Raw genomic sequence first — 22,798 nt, 5'->3', positions numbered from 1 at the left:
ATCTTGGCATAATGAGAAATAACTTCTATCATGCCAGTTATATGTAACATCACCAAAGGAACAATGAATATAAAATCAAATAGTACATTCAAATAGATAAGTAAATGAGTTATAAATAAATAGGTATACAGATAGTTTTCCAAATTAATATATAGTAAGAAAAAAAACAAACAAACAATGAACAAACAACACTTACGGAACTTCCACCAGAGCAATCACATCCACCCTGTAAAGAATCCAGAAGATATTTAAGATCTCAAGAACACAGGCTGAAAGAGACTCGTTACAATTCTTCTACAATCTCAGGTATACAAACCATAAAATAACATTCATATCTGCCCAAGTTCTCTCTAGAAATTAGTCTATTTTTTGTTCTCTCCATTCTCTGCAACTACTCCTGGGGTAAAACCTTCTAATTTTATCTTCAAATCTGTTATCTACAGTCTTTACCTTGAGAACTCTATACAGTCTTTACCTTGAGAACTCTATACAGTCTTTACCTTGAGAACTCTATACAGTCTTTACCTTGAGAACTCTACTCACCAAAAGTGTAAGTAAAAAAATTCTGAGTAGGACTACAGAACAAGTCTTGGTTATTCCCCCCCCTCAAAGAGGCCAGAGCAGCTGGAATACATGCAGCATTCTTAAATGCTACAGATGTTAGGGAAAGATGACTTCCAGTCGAGGCCTACCAGGTGATTTCTACTGAGATTAAACTAAGAGGTGGCTGGTGGTCTGCCATTCTGTGCCTCATTGCCACATGCAATCTAGATAAAATATGTATAAAGAAAAAGAAACTCAGATAAAACTGACACTCAGACAGATGGCTACTTTGGCCTCTGGGATCTCTGAATAATATAGGAAAAGAAAATAGCATGCCACCTAGGCTTTGGGCAAGAAGGACAGTGGTGAGAAAAACAGTTCTTGTGAAGGAAAGATACACAGGTAAATTGGGAGTTCCTGTCACTAGCACAACTGACTGGTGTTGAGAAAGAAAAGCCTACCTGTCCACCATATTGGCTGCCTCCTGAAGAAGGTGATCCCTGTAAATAGTTATATTTTCATTTGAAAGATCATCTTTAAGTTTGACATGTCTGTTTGATCAAAATGTATTGTCTTTTACTCTCTGTAGAATTTTAAAGAGGTTTTTTAAAAAAAAAAAACACCAAAAATACAGTAGTCTAAAAACTTACGTATTACCAGCTCCATAATATTTTCTTAAAAGACATATACTGGGGAAAAAAGAAGAAAAACTTCCCACCTGCCCACCATACTGGTTGTACTGGTTGCTTCCTGATGAGGATGAGCTCTGAAAAAAATTACAAGTCACTTTCTTTCTATTCTTAAAATACACACTGTAAAAAATTTTTATTACTTTCATTTGTTTCTTAGTGTCAGAAACAGTTTATTCCATTATTATGTTTTGAGCACTCTGCTTACACTTGGACATTTATATGAACTTATATGTAAAGAAGAGGACCAAATGAATTTCACTCCTGGTTAAAAAATTGCTGCAATACAGTACAGAGAGGGTTTTGTTTTTGTTTTTTTTTTTTTTGCCTTTGTGCAACAGATACTTCAAGTCAAGATTTCAAGTCAAAAGTACAAAAGTATTTACCTGTCCACTGGAGTAGCCACCGCCTTGAGAGGATAATCCCTGAAAACAAAGAACAACAATTGAATTTATTTCCGTTTATGAGGCTTCTAGAAAGCAAGACTATGTTATTCAATAGTTGTATACATGCTTTTATAAAATTATTTGGTTTTCATTAAGTTTATGATTTGTTTTCACAAGACATCTGTCACGAGATTCTGGAAGGAATAGTTGGGCATAATTTGTAAGGATCACTTTTAATAGAAGAGCCACTTGGAAATGGAACTGCAAATAATGAATAAAATAGATGCTTACATGTCCACCTGACTGGCTGCCTCCTGGGGAATAAAAATCCTGGAAAAATGTATTGAAAGTACATGACAAAAAAACTCAAGACTTCCTTTCTTTTGTAGTATGGAAAGATAAGGAGGAAAGTTGAATACTCTTTCGGCCTCTCCACATTCCTTAACTTTCTTTCACGGGCTGTTCAAGATCAAGAAACACTTTCTGCATAAAACAGCACATGCCCCTTTATCCATGCTCTTTTGGTGAAAGAGATACTCTTTTGGATACAATGACTAAAGAGTTTCTATATCTTCAAAGTAATTTCATAGTCTGAGTCACTGTATTCTCATTTGAAGTAATAAAATGGGTGATAAGTTAAAATGACAGGAAAGTGGAAGCTCTTGTAGGTATATCATAAAGCACAAAAAGGCACAGGGTTTTGCCTTGAATAAACGCTGGAAAAAACATGGCATAGAAACCTTTTGCAAAGGACAACGAGCAAAAAAGTGCAAGAACCTGAACAAGTAAATTGTGGCACTGTGCTTGTAATTGTGAATTTCAGATTCAAGAGCAGACCTCAGAATCAGCTGGGATTTCTGGTTATGCTTAAACACTTTAGCCATACTCTCATTCCATCTGTGCCTTAGCTTGAGGGCTTTCTATTCCGCATCAAAAGCTGCTACACCAGCTTCCACACAAGTTGTAATTCAGCTGGCTAGTAATTGCCAGTCCTAAAAAACTCTGGGGCAGAGAACCCAGTAACATTTAAGAAGGAGTGCTTACCCGTTCACTCTGTCGGCTGCCAGATGGTGAGGTGGAATCCTGTAGAAATATTAGAATCCAGTTATTTCATGGCAGATATTTCCATTCCATCTAAGCAAGGGTGGAAAACAAAGAAAACTGCGGCTTTGTTTGTGTGACTTGTTGGGACAGTTAAAGATGGAGTGTGTAGAATATGCAGTATGCTTTCAAGTTCTATCTGTGTTCATTTCTGTGAGAGTGGCATTTCTTTATTTGGAAAGCTATGCCAGGCCAGAGCTAGGAAGAAAGTATTAGTTGCCCGAGAAAACAAACAAAAAAACAAAACCAAAAAAAATCAGAAAAAAAAACCCAGAAACATTGATAGAGATATATATAAACTAGTGTAATTTCTATTTTTTAAGTAGATATTCAATATCGAGCAATAAAGGAATGAAGTCTCATCATAAACTATGTTATTTCCCTTTAGAATGTGACAGGGAAAAACAGTTGCATTTTAAAAGATGTCTTGGATCTTGAAAGACTTCAGCGGTACACACTAACGTTCTGAAGAGTTTAGTTTCTTTCATAAGTCTAGGGGTCATCTGTAGCGTAGTTTAACTTTGCTGAACATCCACAATAAAATTTTGATTAAAGAAACTCTGTTGTGTAAACTAATAATAATTGTGGCTGAAGTACACAACTGTACTTATAAAAACCTTTGAAGAACCGTTTTCTACCAACCAATACATTCGAAAACTGACTTAATAGAAATACAGTTAAAATTGCTCAATCAATTGCTCAAGACTCCGTGAAAATGACAAATGAAACGTGGAAAGTTTCATAAACACTTTTACCAGAATTATTGGGAATAATAAAAAAAGTCTTTCCTCCTGACTGAAGTAAACAGAATAGAAAGCAGTTCTGACCATACTACATGAAAACACAGCATTCATACGTAATATGTAAATGAAGGAGCTTGAAGCTCTTTTATTCATTTGGCATTGGAAAAAAAAACACAGAAGTAAGTGTTGTTTGAACTGAAGATGGAAGGAGATGGTACTAGTTTCTGCAGTAGTTATAAGTTAAGTTGTAAGATAGACTGAAACGGTATAATGATTAAAGGTCAAATATGATGTGTTTTCTCAAAATATGGAAAAATTGAATTTTAAAATAAATCTGGATTTTAAGAGCCATTGAATTGGACAGTTGATTTGTGTGAAGAAATAAGATAAGCGTCAATTGTTATGAGAGTCCAGAATAATAAATATATATGGAGTATACTCTTAAGAATATAATACACAAAAAATAACCCTTAAGAACCGAAATGGCTCATCTGATATAGTGATAATACAGATGCTGTTGCAGTATTAAATTACTATTATTATATTAAATTAAATCATTGAAAGAGTACTCAAATCACTGGAAGTAGGAAGAACCTAGTTGTTTTTTATATTGTGAGAATATACTGATGTGAAATTTTGACAGAAATTATGAAATAAAGAAAGAGAGCTTCCTTTGTAAATGCTACTTCTAACGACCAATTCAAAAATATATGACTGTTACAAGTATGAACTGTTGCAATTGTAATTTTAGTGTGCTAAATCCTTATCATACCATAGCACAATAATGTGACATAATTTAAAACTGCTTTTTTTTTTTTATCTATAGGAACAATATAATTTCAAAGAAGTTCTTGCAGAAAATTACTAAGCAACACAGATTATTAGAATATGCTGTGAAGGAGCTCTTGGAGGTATGACTATGAGATAGGTAAAGGTACACAAGCACCCAGACATGTTAAAAGGTAGTAAATTCTGAGATTGATATACTAGAGAAAAAATACTTACGATATCATCAGATTCACCACCTCCTATGGAAGACGAATCCTATAAAATAATGGAAAAACATTTATTTTCATATATAAAGGACTTACGACCTTACTTGTAAAGAAAATACATTAGAGGAATAAAAATAATGAACCACTTAGAATTTCCAATTTCACCTAAACCATGGAATGTTCAAGAAAAGAAAAAGATATATAACTTTACTTGCTGCTTAACCAGAGGAGGTTTAAGAAAATGAACAAACTCAGACACACACACACCTCCCAGAATTACTTGTAAACATGTTCTCTCTTAGGAAACATCTTAGATAAAGTTGATTTGCAAAATAAACTATTATTTACATTCAAATATCCCATTATCTAGACTTTGTTTCTAGATTCTGCAATAGGAGTACCAATAAGACAAATTTTTCTATGAAAAAGCAGTCTAGATTATGTCTTATTTTTAATAAATAATTTTACATGACTTTGGGTGGTGAAAACGTATTGCTAAACGAAAAAGAATGTAGTCCCTACAAAATGGTTCTCCAATGCACTTCACATCGATACGTACAGACTTAAATACAGTATGTGCATTCTCCTAGACTTTCAATGGCTTCTACATAAGTAAGTGGTGTAAAATAAATGCACAAAATACTTTTCAGTGAGCTACTGTAAAACCATTAATTAAGGGAAAAAATGTTATCCTAATTAAAAGACTGAACAGTCACAGTGGCACAGTAAGCAGGGTAGTTTTATAATGCATAACCTTCCGAACATTATGAAAACATTTGGAGCTGTAAATGGGTAAATAAAAGGGAAACCAAAAGCTATCACATGGTCGTCACTTAAAAATAGTTGAAATATAGAACCCAGTGCATGTAAGAACCAACACACCAAGCTTCAGCTTTTGATGCATGATAGAAACAATACTTACCTGACCATAAGATCCAGCACCACCATATGTGGAAGATCCATCCTGTTCAGAAAACATAAATAATTTTCATTTTGCAAACAGACATTTCATTTTGGAAGCATACTTGCTGTAGGGGGCCCCTTCTGTGGAGATTTTAATTATGCAAATATTCGCTTAGTTATCAGAATGAATATTGAGAAGCTCAGTTATATCATGTAAAACACTAGTTTGACATATTCTTAGAGCAAATTCTGTTTCTATTATTGAAGAGACCTTCATCTGGATGATAATTCACAGCTAGTATTATTGAGGACAATAAGCTTTAGCATGTGGAAGCACACAGCTTTTCACATACATCCCTGTAAAATTCCATGACATGAAGGGTATTTGCAATTTCACTCCTCAGAGAAAAAAACAAACAAACAAAAACCTTCACTGAAAGGTAAAGCAAGAGCCCAAATACAGAATATAGCTATATGTAGGAACCATGGTGTTGGCCCTAAGCACCATTTATACAAGCACCCTTTATACAAAAGCAAAAAAAGGGAAAAAAGAGTATTTACCTGACCGTAGGATTCACTGCTACTATCATACACAGAAGACCCTCCCTGTAGAGAAAAAAAAAAAAGACTTTAATATTTTGATTCCTCTAAGAAAGACTTTTTCTTCTTTCAAGGGCAGTACAGAAATGAAGATCATGGAAGACTATATTGACTTTACAAATGAGGAAGAAAACTTACCTGTCCATAGGATCCACCGGGATAGAAGGAAGACCCTCCCTGCAGAGGAAAACATCAGGAGTTACTGTTTTATATCTAAAGTGTTCTGTCAAGAAAGATTCTTAGGGTTCTCGCATGCAGGTACAATGACCAGAATGTGTACCTGGTTACCAGAATAAGTGCCATGGAAAGAACCTGGGGCTCCCTAAAAGGAAAACACAGACCAACTAGTTTCTTGCAGCCAAGGTAAGTGCTCCTTATCAAGGCATACAGTTCTCATTTATACTCTTTCTCCCAGTTTTGAGCTAACCTTTAGTACCTAAATAAAAATTAAGACCAATAATGTTAAGGCAGGAGAAGTTTTCAGGCAGCAGTTTTCTTAGCCGGCTGACATTTGATTTCTGCAAAAAAACTGTCTATACCTTTCTGTATTGTTCTCTGCCAGACTTCACACTGCTAAGTTACTTCACAGTTGATTAAAGTTAGCTAGTCTAAGAGAAAACTGTCAGGTCTGTAATTACAGTATTTCACAGCAACCGCAATACTGGCAGTCGAGAAATCAGGATTACAGCTGTCTGTGTTATCCACTCGAGGAAGAAGGAAAAACTACCTGTCCATAAGATCCTCCAGGATAGAAGGAAGATCCTCCCTGTGCAGAAGACAGAATGGGTTACTCATTTACATTTGACTGCTCCTTCTGGAGAGGTTTTAGATGGAGCTTCTGATAGGGCACTTTATCTGAATGTTTACCTGATTACCAGAATACGTGCTGTATGAAGAACCTGGTGCTCCCTGAAAGGAAAACATAGACTACCTACTTTCTTGCAAACAGAGTGGTATAAATAAATGTGCTTGACTCTCACTTTAGGCCAATATTGTGAAAGAACAAGAAACTTTACAGCAATGATTTTCTGAGCTGATTGAGAGATGAATCCAAGGAAGTTCTAAACACAGAATAGTCTTCTTCCTCTGACAGACTTCATGCTGTAGGTTACACTGTGTTTGATTCAATTGTTGGCTGTTAATTAGGATATTTCCTAACAGTCACTATTTGGGAGTACAGGAATGAAGACAATGGAAGACTATATTGACTTTACAAATGAGGAAGAAAACTTACCTGTCCATAGGATCCACCGGGATAGAAGGAAGACCCTCCCTGCAGAGGAAAACATCAGGAGTTACTGTTTTATATCTAAAGTGTTCTGTCAAGAAAGATTCTTAGGGTTCTCGCATGCAGGTACAATGACCAGAATGTGTACCTGGTTACCAGAATAAGTGCCATGGAAAGAACCTGGGGCTCCCTAAAAGGAAAACACAGACCAACTAGTTTCTTGCAGCCAAGGTAAGTGCTCCTTATCAAGGCATACAGTTCTCATTTATACTCTTTCTCCCAGTTTTGAGCTAACCTTTAGTACCTAAATAAAAATTAAGACCAATAATGTTAAGGCAGGAGAAGTTTTCAGGCAGCAGTTTTCTTAGCCGGCTGACATTTGATTTCTGCAAAAAAACTGTCTATACCTTTCTGTATTGTTCTCTGCCAGACTTCACACTGCTAAGTTACTTCACAGTTGATTAAAGTTAGCTAGTCTAAGAGAAAACTGTCAGGTCTGTAATTACAGTATTTCACAGCAACCGCAATACTGGCAGTCGAGAAATCAGGATTACGGCTGTCTGTGTTATCCACTCGAGGAAAGAGGAAAAACTACCTGTCCATAAGATCCTCCAGGATAGAAGGGAGATCCTCCCTGTGCAGAAGACAGAATGGGTTACTCATTTACATTTGACTGCTCCTTCTGGAGAGGTTTTAGATGGAGCTTCTGAGTAGGGCACTTTATCTGAATGTTTACCTGATTACCAGAATACGTGCTGTATGAAGAACCTGGTGCTCCCTGAAAGGAAAACATAGACTACCTACTTTCTTGCAAACAGAGTGGTATAAATAAATGTGCTTGACTCTCACTTTAGGCCAATATTGTGAAAGAACAAGAAACTTTACAGCAATGATTTTCTGAGCTGATTGAGAGATGAATCCAAGGAAGTTCTAAACACAGAATAGTCTTCTTCCTCTGACAGACTTCATGCTGTAGGTTACACTGTGTTTGATTCAATTGTTGGCTGTTAATTAGGATATTTCCTAACAGTCACTATTTGGGAGTACAGGAATGAAGACAATGGAAGACTATATTGACTTTACAAATGAGGAAGAAAATTTACCTGTCCATAAGATCCACCGGGATAGAAGGAAGACCCTCCCTGCAGAGGAAAACATCAGGAGTTACTGTTTTGTATTTAAAGTGTTCTTCAAGAAAGTTTTTCAGACTTTTTGCATGCAGATACAATGACTAGAATATGTACCTGGTTACCAGAAGTGCCATGGAAAGGACCTGGGGCACCCTGAAAGGAAAACACGGACTAGCTATCTTATTGAAAACAGACATCTAAGTAAATGAGTCCAATTCTGAATTTCTGTTCGTTCAAAATATATACATTTTATTTCAGAAGGGACGTTTCTGCAATCATTTAAAGAGAATACTGACAATTTTTGTTAGAGGTGAAAAAAACTTTAGCTTGGACTTCTCAGGTTAAAGGACCTGAAAAAATTAATAACTCTTCATCTTACTCTTTCTAGTTACAGAATAATATGTTATGGCTGGTTGACTCTATGTTATTATAGATCATTGTTATCATGTTTTTCAAAACTGCTAAAATAGCAAACTTTCAAAGTGCAAATAGGTTCTAGTTGATCAGATATTTCTGCTCACCACTTAAAAGAGAAATTCTATTTACCAGTACATAACATCCATTATTACTGTCACATCGTCTTTATACACAAAAAAGACAAGCAAAGTATTATTCTATGGTTGGACTGTTCTGCAGGGAATTTGTAGACTGAGCCTTTGTCTTTAGATAGATCTTAGAGGAAAAAGTGGAATAACTGCAATGTGACAAATTTGGGAAACCACATAAGAAAACCCATTTTTTCATTTGAAACAAGGTTTAAACATGAACAGCTTTGACACTTGCTTTAAAAATCCTTTTCCTTTCATAGCTTTTAAGTTTTAGAAGAAAGCTTTTTACAGGGATTTTCCTCTTGGGCTGCAGAATCTTCAAGGAAGTAGATGACTTGGTATTTTATATAAGATTTGTGATTGCTGGTTTATTTATTCATATGTATTCATCTACAACTTGATTCTTTTCATGCAGGACAAAAAAACCTGCCTACCACAGCAATGTGTTTAAATGTTAGTCTTAGGCGTTGCTACTGCCATACGTAGAGGATCTACCCTGGACAGAAAATGAAAATAAGTCAAGTAAGTCCTGTTTTTAATTCTCTCTATTCTTTTGGGAAAGACCAAGGAACTGTACTGTTGGGTGAAGAGAAAGATCTAGACTATTGCTGCGTAGTTTATCATAAATTAATATACCAGCTGATACTGTCACAAACTGAAATATGAGTCTCTTGGGTATCCAAGTCCATACACCTACACTGAGAATTGATTTTTTTTTTTTTACATGACCAATTTAGATGTATTTTTCCTTCCTGTTCAAAATCATTCTTTGATAGTAACTAAACCCACCCTCCACCCCCTGGCCAAGGTATGGTCATTTGCTGTTTAAAACCAAGCCTCTCTGTGCATCAATTGAAAGCACAAAGGGGCAAAGGCCATAGTAGAATGAAAACTTGCATAATTACATCCATAATTACATACATTTTCCTTGTAAATGTATTTGTTTATGTAGCATTACATAACAAAGCAAAAAAAAGTTTTTCTTCAATTAAATTTTAAGATTAATCAATTTAATAGACTGGGCTATATTTTTAAAACATATAGGTCATGATTACTGGTCAGCCTCAATTATATGAGAGAGGTGATCTTCTGCCAGACCAAAATTACTGTTGCTAAATGTTAACCACAGTAAGTTCGGAAAGCAGTTATTTCTTCATAAAATTAATTTGTTTAAAGTGCATGTCTTTTTATAGAAATAGTAATTCACAACAAGTTTCTTGTTGAAATTGAAAACTAAAAAAAAAATATTACATGGTTCAGGAGGGTTTGTGTAAATACAGCTTCAAGAAAAATTTATAAGGTAAGTTTTCAGGTATAAAATAGACGATGTAAAAATCCGCATTCTCTATATTTTACAATAGGGATAATTTAAATCTGTAACATCTGAGAATGAAAAAATACATATCTTACACTTTATAATAAAATATTCCTGTTTCTGCCTATTCAAACTGTAGAAATGCTTATGTTTTATGGGGCAATAGATATGATGAATTTTTGTAAATAATTCATTGCTATGCAATATAAAAATGTGCCACTGACAATGAGGTTGCAATGATTCTCTTTATGGGTAAGAAAAAGTTTAAATATTAATTTAAAAGATTATCTTTTGAAATATTTATCAAATTTTAACATTTTAGTCACAATGTTTTAAAAGACACGTGAGAAGTACAAGGAACCTAATCTGAATCCAGTTAAAATCTGGGGTTACTATGGGACATATTGACACAGGTTTTTGAAGGTAATGGATAATTAACACATAACAGTCAACTGAGAACATTTGCATTACAAAGCAGTTACAGAAAGTTAGTGCCCAAATACTAATCACGTGCTTACAGTGAGACTTCATTATTCCATTTCATTGTATATAATTCTATGCATACTAAGGAAATTATTAATAATGTATTACCCAAGTGTCTATATTTATTAGATGATTAATTCAAAACACTTCATTATGTAGATGTAAGTATAAACTCAGGAAAAAGAATTACCTGTCTAATACCACTGCTTCCATCAGGACAAATGCAACCACCCTATAAATAAAACAATGATAAATAAATAAAGGGAAACAGATATTGATTTGTGAAAGTTAAACATAAAACCATACGTGAGATGCCAAACTGTATTTAGGGGAAGAAAGACTGGGGGACTACTGTGGAGCTGTGACATTTTTGTTATATCTGGAACGAATGAGAAGGCAGCATAGTCCTAGATGTTTGAAATTTGCTTTGCAAGTTAAACTAACATTACATATCTCAGTGTTATGTCTCAGTTATATATGTCTAATCAAGAGAGAACTATCTGGGAAGTCAGGAGTACAGTGAATCACCAATGTCCATTTGCCAATAAGCCATGCGTGAAATTGAAAGAATTAAAAAGTGATTTCAGAAGCCATTTCAAATAAACATAGTCTGAACAAGCTCACTTCATTTACAATTTAATATATAACATTAGCAGTCCCCTACACAAAATTACTGGACTTAAACTCTAATTCCTTAGTTTAATTAGTTTAATTACCAGGAAGCTATGTGAACAAGACTAGACAACAATAGAAAAATGCCTGACCTGACTACTTGATCCACCACCAGTTGCAATAAATGATCCACCCTGTGAAGAAACCAATTATTTTTTTATAGAAACATTTTATCATTTGAACAGCATAGAAAAGGAAAAGAATCTAATGTGTATAAACCGATGTAGTGAGATGTAAGGTCACAAACTCTTTGTACTACTTCCCTGCACCAAACTAACTTATTCATAACTTTTTGCCTGAATCATTGTGAAAATGTAAAGTTGGCTGAAACCTATTTGGGGACTGGTACAATACATAACAAATGGATATCAGGAAAACTAATGAAGAGAAGTGCTACTCACTGGAGCTCAGGGATCTCACTCTATTATTGAATTAGACCTCAAACTCTCAGACAAAGGACTGTGATAATGTCACATCTGCATAATGCTGGGCATAGTGGGATTACAGACCTCTGAGAAAGCTGATGGGTACCACTAGAGTACAAAATATTTCAAAAAAATAGAATCAGTTGCCACTCAGGGTGGGTCAAACTTTCACATAGCTCTGGAACATACAGAGTACTGCAACAGTTTACAGGTCTACAGAACATTAAGACTAGAAGGCTAGACCTACTTTTGTGACAGAAGCACACAATTAAGGTGTACCTTGTTACCAAATTCTAGATGAAAATGATATATCTAACCATTACCATCACTATAGCAGGATTGTTTCTAAAAAGAGATTCTGAAACTATTTCTTTTGTGTTTTAAAAACAACTTTTGAGAACATATTATGTAAAAATCCACCTGCAATTGCTAGCTGCTTAATGGAGTGGAAGAACAAGGACACTAAATTCTGTGCCTTTTATCATTATTCACAACTGCACTAAATTTTAACATTATGGGGAAATGCTGCCACATCAAAATAACATTGTGTAGCACAGATAAATAAGTGGAACCTAATTTTCAGAAACTGAAATATAGTTTATGAGAAAGCTCTTTTCAGTAAGGTGATAGAGTGGACACTATGTTATTACCTGAAAGTTAGTGTGGCTGTTGTTTGAAGTAGAAGATTCATTCTGTGAAGAAATAAGAAATAACTAATTTTTTCATTAAGGGTAATAAATTTAAATATATAGTTCTATTGGAAAAGAACTATCTAACTTTAAATAGAATAATCTGTTGAAAAAGCTTAATCTTTATGCTTCTAATACATCAAGCAGCTGTAATATCAGCATTCAGAAATGACAAGTATGGTTTACCTGTACATCATAGTCTCTTCTGCTCAAAACATGTGATGTATCCTGTAAAAACAGAGATATTTACTGTTAAGAGATGAAAACTCTGATCTATAAACAGTCATAGGCCTTTTTTTTTGCCTGTATTACTTATTTATGACTCCAGAGCCTTTAATGCATATGAGTAGAAGTACCTTATTATAAAATAAAATATCATTTGCTTAATTTTTATAGGCTACTGACTTGAAGCTATACAATACATATATCTATGTCTCCTCCACACCAAAAGCAGCAGAATAAATTACCCAACATTACTTTTTCTTACTTCATCATTCTGTCTGAATTCAGTTACCATTTTAACTGCCCGCTGTTTGTATAACACATTAATTTTAATTAATGGTAGATTAAAGTAACTCTATATGTGCTTTCTGATGAACTGGAATTTGAGTTACCCCATACCGCACAGCAAGATTTTCATGTCATGTATTTTTTCATATATATGTATATGTTGTTTTAAAATAAATTCACCAAAAGAGCAAATGGCCAAACTTTATTTTATTTATTTACTTCCTTAAACAGGAGAATATTCATTATGTCAAACATAATTAGAGAAAAATAGATATAATTATAACAAATTAGGTATAATTTGGGCAAAAATCCTGCAAAGCAGTGGGAAATAAAAGTTACTTACTCTGGCAACAACCTTCTTCTTTGCACAACCAGATTTCTGTAAAGGAACCAGAAGCCAGTTATTACTTTATAGATAGAGACCTCCACACAAAATACTTCCAGAAAGAATCTAAATGTATCAAAGTGGCACATTTAGGGAGAGGAAAGTGTCTATGGAGTTCTGATTGTCCTCACTTTCAACAGATGACACAGTGGAAAATACTTGTGTTAGTTATTATTTATTTTCAAATAACTCTAACATTGATAAACCAATTTTGGAGCAAGAGAGGAAAGCATCATTTATCTTCTGAAAACATCATATTGTAAATATAGGAATCCAAATCTTGTTTCTTCATGTGGAACCAATACAAAATTCAGACCAAACTGTACCATAATACACACCCAATAAACAGTGAGGTAGCAAGTCTCTCCTTCTGTTAGTATTCCCCCATCCCACTCCCACAATTCAATATGAAATCATAAAAGCATAAAGCACTTTGTTTACTAAACTTTATCAACTGTGTATTCAAAGAGTGATTCCAATTTTAAGCAAATTGGCTTGAGTAGTAAGAAAATCAAGAATTTGTGTCAAGTTCATTACCTGATTTTTGCTAAGTCTCTCAGATGTTCTGCAATCTGTGTTCAGTTACATGTTGTCATTTTTTCTGTCAGTGGCAATATACTTTGCTATCATTGAGTCTTACATAACTTATTTATAGGTTATTTTCACCCTTCAACTTCTCCATAAGAAGTTTGTGCTTAGCAGAGTTTAATGTCTCTCTCAGCTCACCCTCTGTGGTTTAGAGCAGCGTGCGTGTGTACATAAACATTCTATACATCTTCTTTGTGAGAACGCTTAAAAGAAAACTTTTAAAATGAAGTCCAACAACACACACTGGACAGGGATAACCAAGGGAATAATAGCATCTAACGTGGCTAAAGAAGGAAGCAATGAGAACACTTAAAGAACGCTTACTGTGGAAGGGATTGCTTTGCAGAACCTGTTGCGTTAAACTTAATGCAGTGCTTTCAAGATAAATACAACTGCCAAAGAAAAAAAGTTTTTAGAAGACCTCCTTACTTCCTAGGGTGCATATTTTGTGCAGTACTAACGTCCAAGAGGAAAAACGGGGAAAAATAGTGAAGCAGTAAATATGGCTGACAACTGAAGAAAAAGCAAGAGGCAGATAACAAAAGGTTACTCTAGATGGCAGTAAGAAGTAGAAAAGCAGGCTGTAACAGACGGAAAAGCTTTGCCATGAACAAGTATGGAAAAACATCATTCATTTACACAGCAGTGTATTTGCTGGGTAACAATCTGTCCATATAAGTCACCTTTCATGCCTGTGGGACAGAACGAAAAGTCCTGACAGAGCGAGTATCACCTGAGGATAAATCTTACTTTAGAACCCTAGCATATTTGCAAGTTTACATTAGAACAAGTGACAAAAGCTTGAGGCAGCTACATACCTCACATATACAGATGGTTAATTCCAAAATAACTATCCAAAGTAAATATACTAAGGAGACTAATAAAAACTCTGTTATTGTATATTCCTATAAGTACTGTACAGTTTTAGGTAACTGCAGCAGCCTTGAGGACTGATAGAAGGGACTGAGAGCAGAGAAATATGAGATCAAATAAGCTCATTCTTTTATTGCTTTATAATGTCTTTTAAAAATTAATCATATACTACAAGTACAGGCCCACAGGTCTAATGTGGAAGTGCTACTAAAAATGTTATTAATTATTAGAATCTGAATACTATAGAAGAGAAAAAGCACTTACCCGACCATTAGCACTATATGTTGTGTCATTCTGGAAAAGAATAAATTAAATTTAAATAAAATAAACTTACAGAAACCCAATTCTTTCTGATGTTGTGTACAGACAACAACATAAATCATACATGCTTCATTGCTCGCATCCTCCACTGTCTTGCCTAAATTAGTTTGAAATCCTATCATTCCAGTCTGAAGAACATTTTAACACTAACTTGAGGTTGGTAAAAATGCGAAGTGAAATGCAGTGGAATATCTGGCATTTTTTTCTCTTTTCATTCTTTCATTGTATGTATTTAAGCCTTGTCCATTTGATTTGATTTTTAATTACTGTAAAATGTATCCTTATTTTGGAGAAAATTTTTCTGTTAGTGCAGTTACTGAAATCTTTTTATTCACATTTCATCAAGGTAAATGCATTTAAAAGCACAAAATACATCTGTAAACACCTGAAAAAATTCAGTAAGAGAATACGCAGCTGCTGAAACAGCTATTAGTGTGGGGACTAAATACTCCTTCTGGGTAACTTCTTTTTTTTTTTTTTTTTTTTTTGCAAGACTGCATATGGTAGCATATGGTAGTGTAATATTTTCCCATCTACATGAAAAATGTTGTGATGAAAATGTATTAGATAAAGCATACTCACATCATCACAAGCATTGGGATTATCATCTGAGGAAACCTGTGAATCCTAGAAGGACATCAGATACTAGTTATTTCCTCACCAAAAAAAGGATTTTTAATAATATATTTTGTCTGATCTTGCACTCTGTGAACAGAATTAAAGCTCATGCAAAAAAAAAAGGTACTGCTGAGTTAAAGAAGGATTTTTGTAAGGAAAATAAAGAGTCGTATAAATGGCAGTGATAGTTGTTTAGAGAGAATGTTCCATGCTTCAGAAAAAGAAATAAGAAGAGCATAGAAAGCATTACGTTTTATTACATCTACGAGAAAGATGACACAGTTAATCAGAAAATAAAAAAATTTGCATGAAATAATACATAACTAGAAGAAAGAATGAACTAGTTACCTGATTATCGTAATAGTCAAAGGAGGATGATCCACCCTTTAAAACAAACCAACCAAAAATCAGACAAAATTAGCAAATAGAAAACCCATTTTTGAGCAGAGGCTAAAGCTTGTATGAAGTATAATTGCTGAAACAAAGCATTACTTACTTGGCCACCATAATAGTTTTGAGAGGAGGATCCACCCTTAAAAAAAAAATCCAACCAAAAATCAGAGAAAATTAGCAAACAGAAAACCCAATTTTGAGCAGAGGCTAAAGCTTGTATGAAGTGATGTATAATTGCTGAAATAAAGCATTACTTACTTGGCCACCGTAATAGTTTTGAGAAGAGGATCCACCCTTTAAAACAAACCAACCAATCAAAAATCAGAGAAAATTAGCAATCAGAAAAGCTAATTTTGAGTAGAGGCTAAAGCTTGTATAGAATGATGTACAAATAGAGAAATAAAGTATTACTTACTTGGCTGCCACCATAGTTTTGTGAGGATGAACCACCCTTTAAAACAAACAATAGAAACCCTACTTCAGAAGAAATTGTGATTTTATTCAGGGACAAAATAATAATAAACAATCGCCTGGGATTCCTTTAAACAAATACAATTTTCTAGATGTCAGTAATCATAATACCAGGATGTCAATCAAGCATGGCACAGAGTAGCTACCTAAGAATGAAAAACTAATCTGATTAGAATTTCTTATCAGATAGGATTAAAACTCGTGACAGGAGAAAAAAAAAAAGGCAAAAAAAAAATCAAGGTCTACCTACCTGGCTACCACCGTAATTTTGTGAGGATGATGATTCGCTCTGCTAACAACAACAAAATTAGAAAATGTATTACAATATTGCAGAACCATTATTGATTGGAGACCATGGAACCTGTGGGATGTAAAACTTCAATGGAAAGAAATAAAAATGTAGTACTTATGTGGCTACCACCATAGTTTTGTGAGGTGTATGATCCACCCTGTGAAAACAATACAGCAACAGTTGTAACACTGGAGAACCGAATTTTATCAGAACCCACAAAGCTAGCTTTATTAGGTTGCAGAGCCCTTGATATGTAAGTTTCAGGGCCAATACAAACTATTGGGAATTAACTGAAATCTGGAGATGGATAGACTCTGCACGAGTCTGTATCCTCATGAGTAACACAATTATACTCTAGATTAGAGCTGCTTACAATTTTTTATTCAACAGTTAATAAAGAGCTACCTACCTGGCTACCACTCTGTGATCCACCCTGTAAATTAAACAAGAAATAATGTGTGTTTTGACACTTACTGTTTGACTACAGATTATTTTTAATGAAAACTATGATACTTGTTTAGGAGGTTGGATGGGGCCCTGGGCCAACCTGATATAGTGGGTGACATCCCTGCCCATGCCTAGGGGTTTGGAACTGGATGATCTTCAAGATCCCTTCCAACCGATTCTAAGGTTCTAAAATTACATGGATTTGCACTCTATAGAGCTGAGGATGTTACCAGTTGAGTCAGTGGCAAAACTCATTTTGGATATATCTTAAATTCAGAGGTGGAAGTTCATTTACCTGGTGGCAGGGATTGCTGTCATATGAAGTACCCTGTTGAAAAACGGACAAACAAAGATAAATCCCCACATTTTCATTTTCTAGTAAAGTAATTATCTTTCTTCTTAAATTTCTAACTCAACAGATGGAGAGTTTAATTTTATTTAATCCTTTTAGGCTCTTGCTCTACCCTCCATCACTCCCATACTCCCACACTTACTCATCAAAACATACACACAGGTGATCAAAGCAAGATTTCTTGGGTGCAACATGAAAAGCAAGGTAGGCTGGCAATTGATGTGTCTCTGTATCATCCTAGTTTCTCTTGATTGGCAAAAATGAACAGTTTGCTTTGGTCAGTCCTTTTAGGAATCAACAGCTTCTGCTTCGTGACAATCTACCTCAAAATCTTGCTAGATTCACCCATCGTAGTTGTAGTCTGCTGCCTTTCATTTCCTTTATTTTTGTGTATATTTTGGCTGCAGCCAGCATTCTTGTTGGAATAAAAGGATGAGAAATAGTACAGTGTGTTCTACCCTGGTTGTCACTCCCCTGTTATTAAGAACATAGTTTTTCAGCTGATAAATTATCTGTGATGCAGCTTTGGTGGATGCAACACGTTGTTCATTGTTTCTTCACATTCCTTCAGTTTCATTGCTGTTATATAGTATCCTTGTCTACTGACGCATGGCACCACTAGTCTTTTATTATTTATGCTTTCACACACGCATTTCTATTAATACTTAACTCACACCAATTGTAATACTTTTGCCAAAAGTTTCTGTAATTATAATGCTCTCTCATTCTCATTGCTTTCCCCCGTTTATTTATTTGGACTTAGGTTTACTATCAAGGCTGCACTTTTCTTCACCTAGGATCTTATTGTTGATAACAGTCCTTATATCACTATAGGCATAAATAAGTTGAATTGGAACCAGGATGAAAACTACCAATCTCACACCACAGGAGTCACTTTCTGAGCCTATTGCGTTCTATGGAAACTAAATGGAGCAACATCCAAAAGTCACTCCCAAAGACTGTTTGCTCAGCAGATGAATGTCTACTGTGACAGACAGAAAACTTGTAAGTCTTCTGTTCTTAACAGTATATGGAAGAAGCCACTACGTTTTGGTTACCATGACCAAGTGTTAGCCTCTCCAATATCCGATAATCTATTATCATATAATAACAAAAGCAAGAGACTCTACTAATAGACATTGTATAATTTGTTGAGAACCATTACTACCACATAGAAAGCTGGGTCTACTATTCAAGTATCTTGGAGAAAGTTGACTTACTTGTCCACAACCATTACTACCACTTGAAGAAAAAGATCCGCCCTGCTGGAAAAAAAGAGCAGCTCAGTGATCCAGTTATTCCTTTTCCCCATTACAAATATAGAAATAACTTTCAAAGGGCTTTAGTTATCTGACTGCTTAAGAGGATGAAGACCAGCAATATACTACTGTGAATTTCCTTGAAAAGTATTGTGGATGTTGAATATTCTGTTGCATCAAAAAGATGGCACTTACATGTATTCCTTTGTATGTGGGAAAGATCACCTCCAGTAAGGCTGTTCCCAGACCCACAGGAACAAAATGTTCACAAGTCTAACTTCTAGTATGAGCTGCTATATAGCTTCAACTAATTACTTCAAACCTCACAGAAATCTCACTGCGTATACAGGGACAGCACACAAATTACAGCAGCACATAATATGTATAAGTATGATATGAAAATTTAAATGTTCAATTTTTAAATTTTAATATTTTGAAAATAAAAGATAAGCATTATGGAATATCAAGCACATGAGTTCTATACCCAAGAACAAAATGTCCTTTAAATTAGCAATCACTCAGGATGTGTAAGCGCTTTTGAAGTAACATGGCACTCAACTTTCTCAAATGGTGTATGCTGGCTGGGGATTGACTGGTGCTTACAAGGCCATAGGAACTTTTATAAAGTGCATAATGATTATGCATAGACAGCTGTGCAAAGGTTTCCCAAAAAGGCTCTTCCTGAGCCAGAGGAGACAGAGCAGTAAGCTCATCTATGGAATATCCAGCTTGCTTACCTGGCCATAAGAACTGCTGATGCCTGAGTAGGTCAGCCCACCCTAAGACAAGGACATGATTTGGTTACTCCCAGTTTGAAACCACACTTTCAGAGAAAACGTACTTTATAATTCAAATTCCAAGCAACTGCTAAGTGCTCTTGCAGTGCCACGGCACTCAACTTTATCAAATGTTGCATACTTGCTAGTGATTGACTGTTGCTTACCTGGCCATAGGAACCGACAACTGGAGGCCGGTAGACCTGTAAGAAAGGCAAGAACCCATTTGTAAATAAAGATGTAGTCATCACAAAGCTGCAACAGAAAGGCATTTTCCCCATCAGACTTCCTCTGTTTTATGTTCTTTTTCTTATATGGTAGCTCTGTGGGATGACCCAAAACCAGGGACTATCGAGAAATAAGAAGAAGGAAAAACAACACCAAAAAACAGACAACCACCCTACCAAAACCCAAACAAACCATAAACAAACCAAAAACCAAAAAGAAACAAACAAAAAAACAGATGGGGAAAAAAAAAAAAAAAAACAACACAAAATAACAAGCCAATGACTGACCAAACCCCAAAGCCAATTTACAAGGCTGTCCCCTACAGAAAATATCAATACAGTTCAGAAAAAAAGCCTCACCTGGCCATAGGACTGGCTTCCTTTGGAACCCTTTAAGAAAGAGAAGATATTTACCACCTTGACAAAGATGTTTCTATAAAGTGCATAACAAATACGGAAAGACAGCTGCACAGAGGTTTCCCAAAAAGGCTCTTCCTGAGCTAGAGGAGACAGAGCAATATGCTCATCTGTGTGATGGATTGCCCGGTTCTCAGCAAAAGCCATAAGAAAAACTGAGACTCAGACTGCCAAAGGAAACATCATTCTCAAAATATCATGCTGAGCACAGAGAGATCAGTGAAGAACTTCCTATGGAATATCCGGCTTGCTTACCTGGCCATAAGAACTGCTGGTGCCTGAGTAGATCAGCCCACCCTAAGACAAGGATATGATTTGGTTACTCCCAGTTTATAATGGATCAGCCTGCTTTAGGAAAAATAAACAACTACGTCCTAAAGCTATGCAGGGCAAAATGAAGAGCCAGGATTTCCTCCTGGCTATCACAATGATGTTGAGCGAGATGATTTCATGTGCTAGGCATCCAAAAAAGTAAGTAGCGTGTGGAATATTACTAAGCATGAGACCACACTTTCAGAGAAAACGTCCTTTATAATTCAAATTCCAAGCAACTGCTAAGTGCTCTTGCAGTGCCACGGCACTCAACTTTATCAAATGTTGCATACTTGCTAGTGATTGACTGTTGCTTACCTGGCCATAGGAACCGACAACTGGAGGCCGGTAGACCTGTAAGAAAGGCAAGAACCCATTTGTAAATAAAGATGTAGTCACCACAAAGCTGCAACAGAAAGGCATTTTCCCCATCAGACTTCCTCTGTTTTATGTTCTTTTTCTTATATGGTAGCTCTGTGGGATGACCCAAAACCAGGGACTATCGAGAAATAAGAAGGAAAAACAACACCAAAAAATAGACAACCACCCTACCAAAACCCAAACAAACCATAAACAAACCAAAAACCAAAAAGAAACAAACAAAAAAACAGATGGGGAAAAAAAAAAAAAACAACACAAAATAACAAGCCAATAACTGACCAAATCCCAAAGCCCATTTACAAAGCTGTCCCCTACAGAAAAGTTCAATACAGTTAAGAAAAAAAGTCTCACCTGGCCATAGGACTGGCTTCCTTTGGAACCCTTTAAGAAAGAGAAGATATTTACCACCTTGACAAAGAGGCTTTTATCAGCCATCCTAAGAAAAACCTCATGCTAGTGATGTTGAGTACTGGGCTGCCTGCAGACTCGATCCCCAGTAATCATACTTAGTGTTGTTCAACATTTTCCTTGCTACTTGTAGTTGTACAGAGTATACTGACAGAAATTTGCCTTCCAGTTTCTTCCCAACTGTGGCCAAGTAGGAGGAAGTTTGAGGAATCTTCACGCTTGTGCTCACACCAAAATATTCTCATGTGCTACCCCGCAACAATGTATGTTATCATTACTGTTTCTCACACACAAGTAACTTTAGATATATGGCTTTAAATGAAGCTAAAGTACTTCGTACATGGGTATGCAGTTATGATTCTCCATCTATCTCGATATGGATAAGAAACTAACTTCCACAACTTCTGGAATTTTAAGATCAAACACAGGTGGAGTGTGAATCTATCATTACAGGATTTGTATTGTGATATTGAGCCACTTTGTCATGACTTTTATACAGTTTTTAGAGGACATGTTGAGTGGAATGCAGTCATTTCATTTCAACTAATCACACATGCAAACACATTCATGAGTAGTTCAACCAAAGATAGCTGATCTATTTGTAGAAAAAAAAAAAAAGAAAAAGAACAAGAACTAGAGCAACAGAAATATCTGAAACTTGTGAAATACATTTAAGAATATATGTAGGAAAATTTGTTGTCTTGACCCTGTTTTAGTGAAATCTGTATACATATTTCTACTGTTCAAGTTTACCTACCTGAACATAAGTACTGCTGCTTTGCTGTCTTTGTCCACTCTACACAGGAACCAAAAAAGGTTATTTTTAAAAGACATTTCTTATGTACTAAGACATTTCAAGAAGCAACTCTTAAATCTATTGGACAGTCTGAGTAAGTTCCTTACGCTCTTCCTTGCTTTATATATGCCATCTCAATGTGCTATATGGTTCAATACTTCAATGTAGAAAGATTCTTCATAAATAAAATGCTAAATATATTTATACATCCTGATGTCATTTTCTTAATGACAATTAATCATTTAATACATTATGTCATTTTGTGGTATTTCAAGTGAGTTTAAATAGTTCTTCCCTTCAAATCTATCATAGAAAGCACCATTAAAATCATGTGAATTTATATTCATATCATGACTGATTTTTTTGTGAATAAGCGAAACAAATTTTGACACAGGCTTTCACAAAACAAAAATTGGAAAACCCATTTACAATTTAAACAAAGGAAAAAGTGATTGTAAAGAATCTTTCAATACCCATAAATTATGTGGGTTATGAGACCAACCAAGTATTCTTCAATTTCAT

The 22,798-nt window shown here is 35.2% G+C and overlaps 1 protein-coding gene across 50 annotated transcripts in view; it reads right to left on the bottom strand.

The window, feature by feature from the left end:
- Positions 1 to 22,798, bottom strand: part of LOC310903314 (uncharacterized protein) — a 53,631-nt gene that overhangs the window by 14,570 nt on the left and 16,263 nt on the right. For 6 of the 50 annotated variants that reach the window (XM_083846309.1, XM_083846355.1, XM_083846353.1 and 3 more), the window contains exons 16-56: positions 22,238 to 22,276; positions 21,424 to 21,453; positions 21,010 to 21,045; positions 20,635 to 20,676; positions 20,323 to 20,352; positions 19,903 to 19,938; positions 19,697 to 19,738; positions 18,921 to 18,965; positions 17,644 to 17,676; positions 17,311 to 17,334; positions 16,860 to 16,901; positions 16,554 to 16,589; positions 16,397 to 16,432; positions 16,242 to 16,277; positions 16,094 to 16,129; positions 15,710 to 15,754; positions 15,071 to 15,100; positions 13,304 to 13,339; positions 12,637 to 12,678; positions 12,412 to 12,453; positions 11,429 to 11,470; positions 10,855 to 10,896; positions 8,433 to 8,471; positions 8,292 to 8,330; positions 7,925 to 7,966; positions 7,784 to 7,822; positions 7,337 to 7,378; positions 7,195 to 7,233; positions 6,828 to 6,869; positions 6,688 to 6,726; positions 6,241 to 6,282; positions 6,099 to 6,137; positions 5,922 to 5,966; positions 5,380 to 5,421; positions 4,468 to 4,506; positions 2,663 to 2,701; positions 1,910 to 1,948; positions 1,619 to 1,657; positions 1,262 to 1,309; positions 1,005 to 1,043; positions 197 to 226 (exon numbers count right to left, since the gene is read on the bottom strand). In XM_083846309.1, the coding sequence (XP_083702435.1) occupies positions 197 to 226; positions 1,005 to 1,043; positions 1,262 to 1,309; positions 1,619 to 1,657; positions 1,910 to 1,948; positions 2,663 to 2,701; positions 4,468 to 4,506; positions 5,380 to 5,421; positions 5,922 to 5,966; positions 6,099 to 6,137; positions 6,241 to 6,282; positions 6,688 to 6,726; positions 6,828 to 6,869; positions 7,195 to 7,233; positions 7,337 to 7,378; positions 7,784 to 7,822; positions 7,925 to 7,966; positions 8,292 to 8,330; positions 8,433 to 8,471; positions 10,855 to 10,896; positions 11,429 to 11,470; positions 12,412 to 12,453; positions 12,637 to 12,678; positions 13,304 to 13,339; positions 15,071 to 15,100; positions 15,710 to 15,754; positions 16,094 to 16,129; positions 16,242 to 16,277; positions 16,397 to 16,432; positions 16,554 to 16,589; positions 16,860 to 16,901; positions 17,311 to 17,334; positions 17,644 to 17,676; positions 18,921 to 18,965; positions 19,697 to 19,738; positions 19,903 to 19,938; positions 20,323 to 20,352; positions 20,635 to 20,676; positions 21,010 to 21,045; positions 21,424 to 21,453; positions 22,238 to 22,276 (1,584 nt within the window). The remainder of the gene's footprint in view (positions 1 to 196; positions 227 to 1,004; positions 1,044 to 1,261; positions 1,310 to 1,618; positions 1,658 to 1,909; positions 1,949 to 2,662; positions 2,702 to 4,467; positions 4,507 to 5,379; positions 5,422 to 5,921; positions 5,967 to 6,098; positions 6,138 to 6,240; positions 6,283 to 6,687; positions 6,727 to 6,827; positions 6,870 to 7,194; positions 7,234 to 7,336; positions 7,379 to 7,783; positions 7,823 to 7,924; positions 7,967 to 8,291; positions 8,331 to 8,432; positions 8,472 to 10,854; positions 10,897 to 11,428; positions 11,471 to 12,411; positions 12,454 to 12,636; positions 12,679 to 13,303; positions 13,340 to 15,070; positions 15,101 to 15,709; positions 15,755 to 16,093; positions 16,130 to 16,241; positions 16,278 to 16,396; positions 16,433 to 16,553; positions 16,590 to 16,859; positions 16,902 to 17,310; positions 17,335 to 17,643; positions 17,677 to 18,920; positions 18,966 to 19,696; positions 19,739 to 19,902; positions 19,939 to 20,322; positions 20,353 to 20,634; positions 20,677 to 21,009; positions 21,046 to 21,423; positions 21,454 to 22,237; positions 22,277 to 22,798) is intronic. The other 44 variants (XM_083846358.1, XM_083846315.1, XM_083846327.1 and 41 more) reach the window with 42 other exon arrangements.

This window comes from Anser anser (genome assembly GCF_964211835.1).
Source record: "Anser anser genome assembly, chromosome: 8".
Taxonomy (NCBI): Eukaryota; Metazoa; Chordata; class Aves; order Anseriformes; family Anatidae; genus Anser; species Anser anser.
Note: the sequence above shows the minus strand (reverse complement) of the source record. Positions and strands in the feature narration are given on the sequence as shown.